The following is a 14,358-nucleotide window of genomic DNA, read 5'->3' as shown; positions in this document are numbered from 1 at the left end:
CTGAATTGTTCCCAAGACAGTCAACATTCCACAAAATCTTCCCTTGATTTATTGATGCTTTAACATTTACACAGATGATTCATTGCAGAATATGTTCCAATGAGTCCAGTAATTTTTCATTCCCGGGTTTGTTTTTGCTCTTAGGTCAATACTACAACAGTTACTGGTCAGCATCACATTCCCCAATTTCCTGGATGCAGGTGAGTCCCCGTCGATTTGACATAAAGAAAAGAATTGTGATTTGAGATTTTTTTTTTTGTGCAGTGTTAAGCTCTGGACCACCTAAATTGTCTCATAATGGAAATAAAGTCGATGTTTAATTCTATGTTGACAAGGTCTTAAAAGATATTGAACACATTATTTTCAAACTGCAGCCGAAATTTCGAAATTGTGGTGAAATACTCAACACATGCCAAGAGTATGTAGTGAATAAAAATTAAACAGGAACAATTAAATACTTGTGTCTTAGATGTTGAGCCAGACCTTGTAAATGGGCAATTATGGTTGCGTGTGATATTTTGTGTGGATATAAATATGCTTGACAAAATACAGATTACCAACAGATTAAAAACAAAACAAGGGAACAGATCGTTCAGTGCGATAGTTGTTTATGGTGTATGATGGAAATTACTTGATGAAGTCAGCTCATTGGATCTATGCAAATACAGCCAGATCTTAAAGGGATAGTTTGGATTTTTTTTTTTTAGTGGGGTTGTATGAGCTAGTTAGTTTGTTACCTACAGTAGATAAGTACGGCCAGTACCAGCAGCTCCCATATTCAGTGAGCTACAATTACTATTTTTATCAATGGTCTGGTGGCTTTGGAGGGAACGTAGATAACGACTTTAGTTCCCCATTGGAAAGAGCTGCCTGACAGCAAGGTAAAGCAGTGAAAATATTCGAAATATACCGTATTTATTGTCCATTGTATCTTTGTTTTTTTCCAGCTGGCGCTCAGTAATGTAACCTTTACTTTTCATGTTTCTGTCCTGCAATTTGTTTGGATGCTGTTGGATCGGTTCAGATTGGACTTGGGGACTTAAGTGTCAGCCTGCTGGGAGTGAATACTATTAACGTTAGTTGATTCCAGAAATGAAGGACAATGAATTGATTCAGGGCACTTTTTAAATAACACTTTTTTTCATCCTTGGGCTTGGGGGAAGGCATTGAGCATTTTCAAGTCAAAATGCTCAAATCCAAGTGAAGTCATGAGTCATTCATGTTTAAGTCCAAGTCGAATAGGAGTTTTTATTTTGTCAAATCTGAGATTCTCAAATTTGTGATGTGAGTGGGACTTAAGTCCAACTTGAAGGGGGGTGTTATATGGTGGATGTAGGGCTTTATGGCCCTGTATCCAATGACAGTGTAACACTTTAATGTTTAACTCATGTTTCAGATTTATATATTTTTGGTAGAGATTATAGCTCAATGTTCTTGTGCGTCTTTCCACAGCTGAGATGGATGAAGAAATGTCTGATGCCATGTTCAAAGAGGTCTGCATCACAGAGCAAACTCAATACTACTTTGAGACCAACAATCTGTCTTACAAAGGCACAATCGACTGTGAAAACTGCACCAGGTAAGCATATAGCGTGTATGTACACTCACTCATAGTCAAGGTCCAGACACTTTCCCTGACCTGCAGTGATACTTTTGCATCCATAAGACACAAATGAAGTCCCCAGAGGTGCCACTAAGAGCGGGCTGTAAAAATTCACATGCCATGAAGGTGAAGTCAAGTCACTAGCGCGGACCACCGTCCTGGCATGTTCGTTTGTGTGTGATTGTGCACACGTGTGTGTACGTACGCCATTTTAAAGCCCCCTCGTGCCGGCTAATGGAGTGCCTGCCTGCATGCCGTGCTGCGTTCCTGCACATTAGTCGCACACACGTTTCGTTTTAACGACCGCCATAAAAAAGCAGAGAAAATCATTTGTGCACCAGAGACATGTGGGTTTCGGTTAAGGTCCTGGAGGACAGTGGGGTGGCACAGCAGGGTTCTGTCCCCCTAGGAATAAAAGCAGTTTGGAGGCTTAATCGAGCGATCAGCAGTATGCTTTTCATTGTTCTAAATATTCTGAAGTATGATTTAAGTCTATTTTCAGGCAACAGAACAAAAGCAGTGTCTTCCTTTCATTGCATGTCTCTGTGATATTTGATGTCCATTTTTCCTGAACTCAAGCCCACATGTCAACAATGTCTCTTGTGTCTCTTGTGTTCCTCTCCAGGCTCTACCATGCTGAAAAACTGCCCAAGACGAACCTGGTCTTTATCATCTCTGATGCAAAACTCACCTGCTCGTCCTGTGACACCAAGCCGTTAATACAGGACGAACAGCAGTGTATCCTTTTACCCAACGCAGCCATCATCTGGCGCCAACATGTACAAATGATTCAGCGAACAGATGTTTCAAGACGTTTTTGCTTTAGACAAGATTATCATGGATTATCTGTAATTCCCACAACTAACTATTCAGCTTTGGAATCCCACAGTCGTAATAATAACAAGAGAACACTTCCACAGTTATTGACGTAAAAAATATGGCCCAGATCTCAGCTGTGTCCACTCTGGGTTTGTCTCCACTGCATCTGTAAAGCAGATGGTCGTGTGGGATGCATCTGCTGAATAGCTTACAAACAAATCTATAATGCACCCTCAAACAAACAGGACTATTATCTAGTATGGATTGAGTTGTCAGAAAACACAATGCCCAAAACTGACTGCCGTATTATTGAAATCTTAAGCAATTCAAACATAACATTTTAGAAAGAAGAATCAGGCTCTGAATAATATATGAAAAAATCCCAATATAAAACCATCAAATTATAAGTAGGAATAAAAGATTTCTGGCTCAGAGTATCAGAAAAAAAAAAGTTTTAACGGCCTTTAAAGATATGCATGATAAAATGCCATAGATTTTTAGACCAAAATAAGCCACTACAGGTGTATAGGGTCAAATTTTAAACTAATAGATATTTATTATAAGTATGAAACTTCTCTAGTTTATTACTTACATTAGGACAATCATTTTTTATAGTTATTTGTGTAGTTATCAGAAGTTTTAGTTACACATGCAAATGAGGTATTATCTTGTTAAATATGCACTTTTTACATACATTTCCAGAACAGAAATCTGAACTAAAATAAACACCTATATGTGTATTTTTGAGGTTTTTCTTTATGTTATGAGAATAAAATCTCAAAATTGACAAGTGCATGAAAAAACTGTATGAACTTGGGCAGTCTCACCTGAATAATTTTCCATGGTGTAATCAGAGTGTCTTTTGAAAAACAAAAAAGAACACTCAGAAACTGTGTCATATTCCTGACATTACTCATCCAGCTAATGGTCCTGATCCTTGCGAACTGGCCCAGAATCCTCGGTACAGGAAAGGGCCCGCGGTCTGTTTTGATAACAATGAACACGTAAGTGGCTTCCGTCAGACCTGGACTGCTTCTGATTGAGAACAATTTGAACTGCACACTTTTGTTACTAATGGTGCTCTGTGTAGGGTTTCATGTATACTATTGCCAAGCTGCTAAACAGTGAGACCATTGCTGCTTTATTAGTCTCAGAAGAATTGGAGAAGTTTGCAGAAAATCCAGCCTGAAATGGGGAAAGCCTTTCAAATTAAAGTGAGCGCCCCCGGGCTACTGTTTTGTGGTTTCGCTGCTAAAATCATTTGAGTTCATTGCCAAAGTAAATCTAGGCCTGGACAGCTTACAGGACAGAGCTTCAATCAGTACTTCTAACACTGACAGGAATCTAAAATCATCTGTTGATCCAAAGCTAACATATATTTTTGAAAACCCAGAGGTACATTAGGGCTGGACCATAACTCACATTTACTAAAATACTGATGTTGAGATGTCCCCTTAGAAATAAATTAATTTGTATTGCAAATTTAAATGAGAATATAAAAGCACATCTGAATCTAATATAATTAAAGTGGCATTAATTGTTTTTTTTTGCCATATTTTTAAATTAATTGTAAAAAAAAATACTAAAAACAAAAAAAGTAATGAAAGCAAACGAAAATAACACAAAATAAAAGGAAATTAATTGAATGAAACACAATTTAAATAAATGTAGTAAATAAAAAGATGACATTAAATCAAAGCAAGTCTATAAAAATTGATTTTAAGGAGTGGTTTTAAAGGGGTCACTGATTCTGCAAGCCATTTATCCCCAGGCAGGTCGTTCCAAAGCAGAGGGGCCCTAATGCCAAAGGCACGGTCACCTTTAGATTTAAGCCTTGACTTTGGAAGGGCCAGAAGGGCCCCACCTGCGGCTCTAAGGCTGCAAATTGGCCAAATGGGGTCAACATTTCTGTTATCAGCTTGGGGCCAAACCGAATGAGCTTTAAAAAATGATCAGAAAAATCTTATAATCAATTCTAAAACAAACAGGGAGCCAGTGGAAAGAAGCTGATTGGAGTCATGTGATGCCTTCTGTTAAAACCAGTCAGAAGTGCTTTTAAACTGTAGTTTAGATGTTAGTTTATATCATCCAAGCCTACCTCCAAAGTGCCTGTTCATGGGACTGTTTTTTGTTTAATATCTCTTACCTTCTAAATTCATACTCCAGATGAAACAACTTGATCTGTTTTGGCATTTCACCTGGAAAATCAGGGGTAGCAACAGCAGTATATGAGGGACCAATAAAGAACTAAGGAAGGATATCAGTCAGTCTTTAAAAAAAGTTAAGCTTTTAGCCTCACTGGACAGAGCCAAAATCCTTAATCTGCACTCCCGATACGGAAACAATATATCAGTGAAGAAATTCTACCCATGGCACCTTTCCACTACTAATATCTTTACATGGTGCATGCCATTTTTTTGTTACAATCCCTCGAAAGCTGAATGTGTGCAGATTTCCCATGCAAAGTCGCTTGTTGCTCGACTATGAATAACTAAGCTAAACAAACATTTCTATGAGCAGCACAGAATCTCTGCGTGTGAAACCTCTGCGCCTGAATGCTCTGTTTGTTTTCACTCTGTAGTCTTTTTCCAGTGTCAAAGTTTGTCGGTTTAATAAATTAACTGTCATACACACAAACATCCACCCACACACCTTCTCTCACACTCCTGCAAGTGAATGCATCTGTCTTGTACGACTAAACTAACTTTCTTGCCTTCTCTGCTCATATTTGCTTCTTGCTAACTATCTTTTGCTGCATGACTCTCTTTCTCTTTCTCTGTTTCCTGCTCTGTGATTGGCTGTTGATGGTTAGGATGAGGCCATGTGCCGACGGAGCGCAGGCTCCCCATTGGCTTCCTCTCTGCTCATGTTACTGCTGCCACTGTTCATGTGCTGTCTCGGGTCAGTCCCATAACGCTCGCTTTCTCGTTCATTAACAGTTTACCATTATCTTGCACTCAATCTTACTTGCTTTTGGCTCCAACTTTTACATCCTTTCTCCTGGTGTTTCTACTCTCTGTTTGTTTTCCTCGCCTTATCTCTTCCCCTCCTTTTACATCTGACTGTTTCGGCTTTGTTCCACCTCTTCATGTCTTTTTCCGACCCTTATCTTTCTCACCTGTCACTCTCTCTTATGTTCTACCACCATCTGTCTTCGCCTCCCTCCCCGACTTACCTCCCGGTCTTTTTGTGTCTCTCGCCAACATTTTCTCCGTTTCACCTGACTTTGAACTTCCAGCCTTTGTATCTTCCCCCATCTATCATTGTCCGTCTCAGGCAATAGACTCCAGTGTCCATCTCCATTGACATCTGATTAGCGATGTAGCCAGACGTTAGCTAAAACAGGCCACTCACTTCTCATTTGCCTCCAGACGTTTGTGCGTCTCTTGTAATGATTCTCAACTTTTTTTTTTCCTCTCCAAACACATATCGAGGCGAGACATTCTTTCCCTTTTCCCTCTCCAGATGCTAAGCACACAGAGAGTTTAGAGACACAGAGAGTTTTCCAGTCAGGTATAAAAAAGACATTTTGGAGCTTTTTTATATTTCCTGACCTCCTGTTTGATCCCTGCATAGTTCTGGTTGACCGTTTGCTTAGCCACACACCCCAAAATTAGTGTTGCTAACACGCTGCACCTGTCAAGCTTTCCGTTGTTGCAGGGCATATATGCAGATTACAGCGACAAAGGTGGCAGATTAAAGAGCTTTCCACTCCAAGAATGATAACTATAACCATAACTTTAATAATAATGATGTGAGCATTCACAGTAATTAACAGTAATGTTTTGTAAACAGCAGCGCAGAAGCACACAATGTATGCTCCAGCTGTGTCGACAGTATGGCTGGGTTTCGTTACGCGCTAAAAATATGGAATTGTTTAAACGTTTTCTGAACGTTAGTTTTGAGCCACAGCGAAGGCCAAAATGTGGTCTGTGACAAATTATAAGGCTTCTTGTTTTTAGCTGAGTCGATTTCCGGGAAAACCTGCAGCCCCTACCAGCCAATTAAAATGATACCTCACCAGTTTTCATCCAGCTTTTTATCATAACGATGTGGATAATATGTGTTAATGAACTGTGGTAAACTTTCCTCTGTCTAAATAATGCCTAAATATCTCTGCTCCCCCCAGCGTTACTCTGCTGGATGATGCTGGCCCTCAGGCTTATTGCTTGAACTACAGGCCGTACTTCCACATTCTCGTAGATTAAGTTACTGTATTACCTATTTCTTGCCTATAATGTTTACAGAAACATTTTTTAGTGCCTTGTTTAATTTTAATTGTGATTAATTGTAATCAAATCTCCGCACTGCTAATCTAATATAAACCAAGATTCTGTTACTGAGTGGCCTGTTCCAACCTCAATGTTTTCAGAAACATGTTTTAGCCAACCGTTTAACTGTACGTGATCATTCCTTACCAGCCGGTCCGGCATATTGTTTTATGAACAGTTTGCACTATATCGCCTACCAGCAGGAGCGTTTATTGGTCTGATGTAGTGCAGTGCATTCTGGTAGTTGTATGTGTATGTTTTCTAACTCTTGAGTAAAGTTGATTGTAACAGTAACACCAATCTTCAAAGTATTTGTGTCTTTCTACAGCATAGACAGACTAGTTTTATTAAAAGGCCATCTTCCAAGCAGTGAAATATTCCTTTGACTGGGGAGTCAGTGGTCAGTGATGGTATAAAACAGTCAATAAAACAAGTTTTTCGACAAGTGTGTATCACAGCAATCACCACACAATATCTGTGGTTCTTTGAGACACTTTTTACTTGATACTTTTACCTGTTGCAAAAAATCTTGAAAAGAGAAATTTTCTGTTCCATTTCAGGTCATATTTTCCCCATTTTATTGCTTATTCTTGTTTTTAGAGTTGATGTTTTTTCATTGGAAACAGAAAGCTTGACTGGGTTGCAGTGCCAAGTTACAGTCGCTAAGCAATGATTGGACAATCGGTGTTCGGGGGAGGGGTTAAGTTAACGGTCAATCAGAAAGTGTTTATGTATTGTCTTTAACAATCCGTAACTTCACTTCTCTTCCTCCCCGCTCGGCACCAGGAGGAGGACCCTGATTGTGGCGGGGCGTCCAGCCTGAGCCCCTCACTTTGGCTGATGGCGGCCCTTCAGCTGGTTCTGCTCTGGGTTTTGACTGGCTCCAGACCCCATGCCATCACATCATGACCTCTGAACGTCCTGATCACACCCTCCCAATCTCTCGCGCTCTCTCTCTCTCTCTCTCTCTCTGTCTCTTTCTCTCCCTCTCTCTCTCTCTCTCCCTCCCTCCCTCCCTCCCTCTGTTATCTCCAAAATGGCAACCAGCATGCAACGCTGCCACCGAAACAATGAACACCCCGATGAGAAGCGCTTGTAACAAAGAAACACAAAAACCTGTGAACCCCCCACATCCTGCCAGTTCCTCCTTTTAAAACCTTCATTTTCGGGGGTTTCTCAAAGTGATTTCACTCGCTGCAGGGGTACAAGTGACGAAAGAAACTAAATCAGTTTGAAAGATAAGAAAGAACTTGCCTTTCCTTCATCTCTTCAGTGCTCCCCGCCAGATGAGATTATCGGAATCCAGAGATGAATTTTGATTGGCGACTTCTGAACTTTCTCTGGCTTGATGTCATTGATGAAAGAGATCAGACTGCCTTATAGTATTCGAGGGATTTAAATCACCATGGGGGAGGTTCGGGGAGACTTGCTGTTATTTAAAGAAATTGAGCAGTTTTATTCACCACTGCCAGAGACAGCGCTGCCTTTTGCAAGCGTTCAGTTTATTTTCAATCAATTTGCAGTGGCTAGTTTGTAGGTATTTATTGCTTTGTGGTTGAGAATTTGGCTAAGATTGCAGTAAGAGATGCCAAATTGTTTCGCCACGAACTCGTGCCCTTCGTTTGCCTCCATTGGGTCGCTGATAATAATGTTGTCTCAGTCTGATTTTCTAGATAACACTAACATTTTCACAGTGTCTCTGAGGGTTTGATCGTCTTTACTTTGACCCCAGTGTTCTCTCATGTACAGTAGATACTGTATTTGCAGTGTGGAAATCATTGTTCATCGTTACGTTTATGCACAGACACCAACCCTTCAACTGCCACAGAGGGCCTGCTGCTGAGTGTATGGATTTTAAATTTGTAGCTGATCGAGAGTAGTAAATTATCTTCCCGCCTTGAATTGCTCCAGTGAAAACTTTGCTGCCATAGTGCGTATTAACCAATCAGGGTGAGCCTGACTGGTGTCCTATGTATGCTCAGTTGACAGAATCTCTAGTGCCATGTGGACTGCGTTACTCGGATGAATGCTTCAGCTTTGCGGACTGTGGCTACTGAATGGGAAGAGTATTTATTTGTTTTACCATTTATTTGACTGAAGTGTCAGGGCAGCATGTTATCCGTTTCTTTTATTGCCACTACTAAAGGAAATGAACAAGGGTGATATGAGGATTTTTATCTGGCATTCTGGTAAAAAAAAAGAAGGGAAACGGTACATTTGTATTTGCTGCTGTCACTTTTTAAATTAAATGACTACTATCTGCACTGCAGTTCAAAGTGCAGCTGTTATTTGTCTTCACAGTTTGATCCTGACTGAACCTCTATCACTGTGTAGTTGTGAGGTTCCCTCTTGCAGTTTGTTATACTGTGGTATGGTATCACCCCGCAGAAATCACTGCAGTCAGTCAGTGCTTGTGATCCTCTCTACTGCTGTATTTCATTTTCTCCAATATAAGTTCATCTTGTTTCATTTTGTGTGCCTTCTTTTCCATTAGTTACAAATATAAAATATAACTAACTACAGCGTGATGATTTACAGGTGGTAGATGGTTTTATTGAAATAATGTCATCTTGTTTGATTGCAGGGCAGAAAAAGTCAGATTTATGAAAAAATGCACCAATCGGCCAAAATAATAAATAAAAAATGTCACAGGACCAAATCTGGACTGTTAAAGCAAAAAAAATCTCAATGCACTACTAATTATGTTAGTGAGGATAAGAGCTGAAAAGTCATCCTTAAGATGTGCTATGTAGAACAAAATGAGAACAAAATAACTTTCTTATTCTGTTAGGAAATAGCAAATTGGGTGGGATGTTATCGTTGTAAACAACAACCTTTAAGTTATTTAGATATAAATGTCATTTTTACTGAAACCAGCTGCACCCAAACAAGTTTTGTTTGGCAGTGCTGTCAGTGACTATGTTTATATACACAAAATATTCTGTTTTTTGCCCTTATTCTGAAAAAGGCAATGGTTTGCCTCTCAGTTGTTTTGTGGCTAATGAAACCATTTATATACAGTCATGCATACTCATATTAATGTGCCCCAATATGTTAGGTTTTTTTTCGGTGTGACAATCACATAACACATTTTTACAAGCAGAAATCATGACCCGTATTTACGTTATTTGTTAGGCAGCAACCTCTAGTGGCCAGTGTGTTTATTACAGGAGCAAAAGACAAAGTAAGGTGACATAGTATAAAAACCAAGAGAGTCCACTTAGGGATGGAGCAATAGGTAGTGGATGGGTCAAACAAGCACAGGACTTTCATCCAGGACACTAGTGTTCACATCCTGTGTAAAACCAAAAGCAAATGCAATTATGTTTATTTTCGCAACAAATGTATGTCGACATTTGTCACGCAATACGTTAGTGACAGGTTATCTTCAGAACAATTGTTTTTTTTTAAGCCAAACCCTTTTGTCTTTTAAAATCTAACCAAGGAGTTTTGTTGCCTACACTAAACCATGTAGTCTGGTGCCATGATGAACACCATCATATGATCTATTCTGTTAATAAGAAACACACCTGTAGGTCATATTCTTTTAATTTATGCAGTTAATTGAAGGACTGCTGTTAAAAAGTCAAAATAATTACAAGTAATATGGCTGGGGCTGCTTGTGCAATTTTGCTCATTTGCAAGTCTTTATTGCGATATTTGCGCGAATCCAAAAATCTGTTGATATCCAAGGCTTTCTGTCCAGGTTTTTCTTCCTACTTTTGACCAGAAATCTGTGGCTTTTCTTTTTGACATACCTTTCTACCCCAGACTTGCAAACTGTTTGCGAGTTGTTTTGTTTACAATGCATCCATGCACAGAGCTGGCTGTGAACAGACCAGAGGCCATGTGCCACAAACTGTCATAAAAACTCCAACTGAAGACATATAATCCTAATACAAAGAATGCTCTAAAAACTTAAATAATGTCAGCATATCTTAATTGGAAAATGCTACATTCAGAAAATAGGCTTAATTTAAAATATCCAAACAGAATATGCTGTTTACACGATCTGTATGAAATTCTGAATATTGTCACATTCAGAATAACAGTAGGATATTAGGGTGCATGTAAACATGGTCATTGAGTAGCCCCACATTTATTTTAATATTTAAGTGTCTGATGGTTACAGGTATGATTTGACAATCACAGATTATAACTAATCGTTATGTTAAGTGATATCAGATTCTTAAAGGGATACACTCCAAGGTTTTACTGCCTATTAGCATCACTAAATGAGCAGAGGAATTAATTTGGGGATTTCAGGTGGTTGCTAATTACACCACATAAACAAAACCAGAGAGTGCATCTTTTATAAGTGTGTAAAGTATAAATAATGGTGCATGTTTGCAGGAAACTATTTAATACTGTGGGGAACTAAAAACCACAAGTTAAACTTTGTGCACCACATTACCACTAACATTTTTCTCTCAGCCTCTTCAGAATTGTTTTAATTGCTGTTGCATCACTCTGCATAATGTCAGACTTTATATTGTAAGCATTCCTCCAAGTGCAGGAGTGCTAAGTCTTATTTTCTGGCAAAGCTCTTATGCCCCTATTATCAAACAACCACCGTTATCGTCAAGAACTTTCCAAGTGGTTTGTGGTGCACTTTTTACTCTAAATGTTTTCCTCTATCTTACGCTATAACCTTCCAACAAAAACAATGTGGTGAAACTAACAATGGTATTTATGCTCCTCATTTACTAACACCCAAGAATATCAGGTGCCATATGGGACTCTCTTATTCTCTTTTGGAGAAACCTACTATCATAATACAATATTTATGCAATTTATCAAGGCAACATGTTAGTCTCATAAATTGTTTCCCTGTGCTGCATGATAGTGGCTTACAATTTGAGTTTAAAAAAAACAAAACATATTCGGTGTGCTCCTGCTTTAGTGTGTAATGCTGGGAAGCATTTGTTCATGATATGATATGGTATGATCAGCTATTACTGCCTTTCTCTTGGGGGGACAGCATTTGGCTCTGCCCTGGTCTGAGTCAGTGGGGGAGCAAGAATCTGATAGGCCAGCGTGATGTTTGCAAGCACTACTCAATCTGTCTGATTGGTTCAAACCATGCATCAATCACTATTATTGAAGGACCATACCAGAGATTTAGCGACTTTTAGACCAATAACTACAAATCATGGATAGTTATTACAGCTGAGTGTTTTGCAAACCATGTTGTAGTATTTCAGATTTTCAACCATGCTAGTGTTTGTGTGCAGTTATAGTGACCTCTGCAAAATGACTCATTTTACTATCTAAATTTGATCCTCGCAGTCTGATGATATAGATAAGGTCTGCAAAAGCCCCACGATTAAATAATTTTGTCCCTATTCAAGTTAGCAGAGTGCTAAACTGTAAGGTAGCAGTCAGGCTAAAGTCTCTAGTGCGCTTGGTCTGTGAGCCCAACAATGCAGAAGATGTGGTTAATGTTATACCCTGAAAGTCAAACATTTTGACTCCATGCACCATGGAACAACTTTCATAGGAATAAACTGGGCACTGCCTATACACTGTATCCAATTCTCTTTATACATCCATGGGCTCCGGTCAGTTGGCCCACACTGAATTCTACAACTACTGGATGGTTAATTTTGTAAAAGTTACGAGTCCTTAATGTATTGGTTCCCTTAATGTTTGCATTTGTTGTGTTGAGTGATGTCTCAACAGCTAGTGGATTCATTGCCAAAAATGTACATGAATTCAATTGCATTCCCACCATCCTCAGCTGCACTTTGTTTAATGCTAAAATGCTAAAATAGTCCTAAATTTTACCCGGCTAACATGCTAAACAAAGATGGAGAACGTTGTAAACGTTCTCCAACGACAACAGTGCTGACAGAGCTAACGATGTTAACCTAGAGGGGTATGGGAGGGTGGGCGTCACCCTTGTGTGATACCATAGCAGCGATAGCCACCATATAATGCGGAGTGGTGGCGGGGAGTTAGTGAGTGGGATAAACACACAGGGACTTATGTGCACTAACCAAAAAAAAACCAGACAAGCTCAGATTACAACACATACAGAGATAGCATGTATTGATTCTCTGCACAGGACGTCATTACTCAAGTATGTCTTTACATAGCAAAGAGTAGTTTGCTGCCATTTTAATGTCTGACTGTTGTTTAGAGCTCATTGTAAATTAGTATGTTGGCATTGTCATGGAGCATTTAGCTTGAAGCACCACTGTGCCTAAGTACAGCTTCACACAGCTGCCAGCATGACTGTATGAAGTGTTTAAAAAGTGATTCTCCTACTTTTCTGGCAGACATTTTTTTCCATTTATTTGCAGACAATATGAAAATCAAATTCCAGACTCTAAAAGCTTTTCACACAAGTTCCAAGAGTCTGCTAATTGATTTTTAGCTGTGCAGAAATTAATGGAAAACAATAGCTGCCTGAAAAGTAAGAAAATGCCTTCAAAAATGGGGAAAAGTGGAAATGTTCAGCAGCAATAGGCTATAAAATATACATGACTTGTAGTTATTGTATTGTAGCTGCACTTGAAAAACCCCTGGTATGGTCCTTTGAATCAGTTTGGGCAGAGATGTACATTGTACGGACATGAAATGAGTGAAAATACACACCACCTTAAAGACTCCAACTGGATGCTTTTACAGATGCACTACATTGGAGAATTAACATGCATATTTGTCCAGATGTTCCATTCAACTCTTAAGTGCTAAAAATCAGATGCTGTCACTTCAGGAATAATATACTCTCGATGTGATATGAAGTGTTTTTGACTCTGTTGGTGCTCTCTGTATGGATCGTGTGGGTTGGCCTTTTTATTTCTGGAATCTTGAGGATTGCTTAATGTGTGTTTTTTTTGTCTGTTACCTTGCTGCCACACTTTGGCAGATGAATGGCGGGCCTGTCAGTCAATCTTTCTCTGCCTTTGGTTTCAAGGCAGGCTCTTGATCGAGGCGTCCACCAAGCTGTCCCTCACCAGACATTTGGAGGGCCTTGGTGGGTCTCTCTGTCAGGCTCCCTTGATTGTGCTTTAACATGTTAGAGGAACTTGATTCTCCAGAATCAGTCATGTAAAAATTTGTACAAAACTGATGTTGTTCTCAACAAAAAGAAAAAAGGAACAATGTTTATAATCTGGGGAGGAAAAACGTGTTTATTCATGTGGAAATAAGGTATATTCAGAATAAAAATCTATGATTACTATCTGTTGCATTCCGTTTAGAGTTCTGGCTCATGTCCTTTTCTTGCAAAATATCTGTGTTTTTTTCCACAGTGGATCAGATTTCTGTTACTAACTTCTGTCACATTGCCAACACACATTTCCCATCCAAATGTGTGTGAAAATGAGAAGGAAGCACCCCGAGTCTGCTCTCCCAGTGTCTAGCCAACATCAGAAACTGACGTCCAGCCAAAATCAACAATGTCCAGGAAAAGAAAGGATGGAGGCGTAGGTCCAGCCACATCTCTCTACAACACTGAATTTGGCTCAAGGACACGTCCATTAAGAACGACCCGTAATGTTCTCTGGTCATAAATTTATAGTAATTCCTGTTTTCCCTATTGCATGTTGATCAAATGGTAAGTGACTTTCTCGTTAGCGCAGTCCGCTTTACACTCGAACCTGAAACCAGCTGTGCTCAAGCCCAGATTCTTAGAGCCACTATTCCTCACTGCCCCCC

At 39.4% G+C, this 14,358-nt stretch overlaps 1 protein-coding gene across 1 annotated transcript in view; it reads left to right on the top strand.

Moving 5' to 3' along the window:
• Window positions 1-13,894, top strand: part of LOC121961115 (calcium voltage-gated channel auxiliary subunit alpha2delta 1a) — a 113,550-nt gene extending 99,656 nt beyond the window's left edge. The window contains exons 34-38 of the mRNA XM_042510981.2: window positions 145-200; window positions 1,453-1,579; window positions 2,229-2,341; window positions 3,344-3,426; window positions 7,480-13,894. Of these exons, the coding sequence (XP_042366915.1) occupies window positions 145-200; window positions 1,453-1,579; window positions 2,229-2,341; window positions 3,344-3,426; window positions 7,480-7,602 (502 nt within the window). The 3' untranslated portion in view covers window positions 7,603-13,894. The remainder of the gene's footprint in view (window positions 1-144; window positions 201-1,452; window positions 1,580-2,228; window positions 2,342-3,343; window positions 3,427-7,479) is intronic.
• The last annotated feature ends 464 nt before the right edge of the window (window positions 13,895-14,358 follow it).

This window comes from Plectropomus leopardus, chromosome 22 (assembly GCF_026936395.1).
Source record: "Plectropomus leopardus strain MGB_pleo_1.0 chromosome 22, ASM2693639v1, whole genome shotgun sequence".
Lineage (NCBI taxonomy): Eukaryota > Metazoa > Chordata > Actinopteri > Perciformes > Serranidae > Plectropomus > Plectropomus leopardus.
The sequence above is the reverse complement of the archived record's forward strand: the minus strand, read 5'-3'. Positions and strand labels throughout refer to the sequence as shown.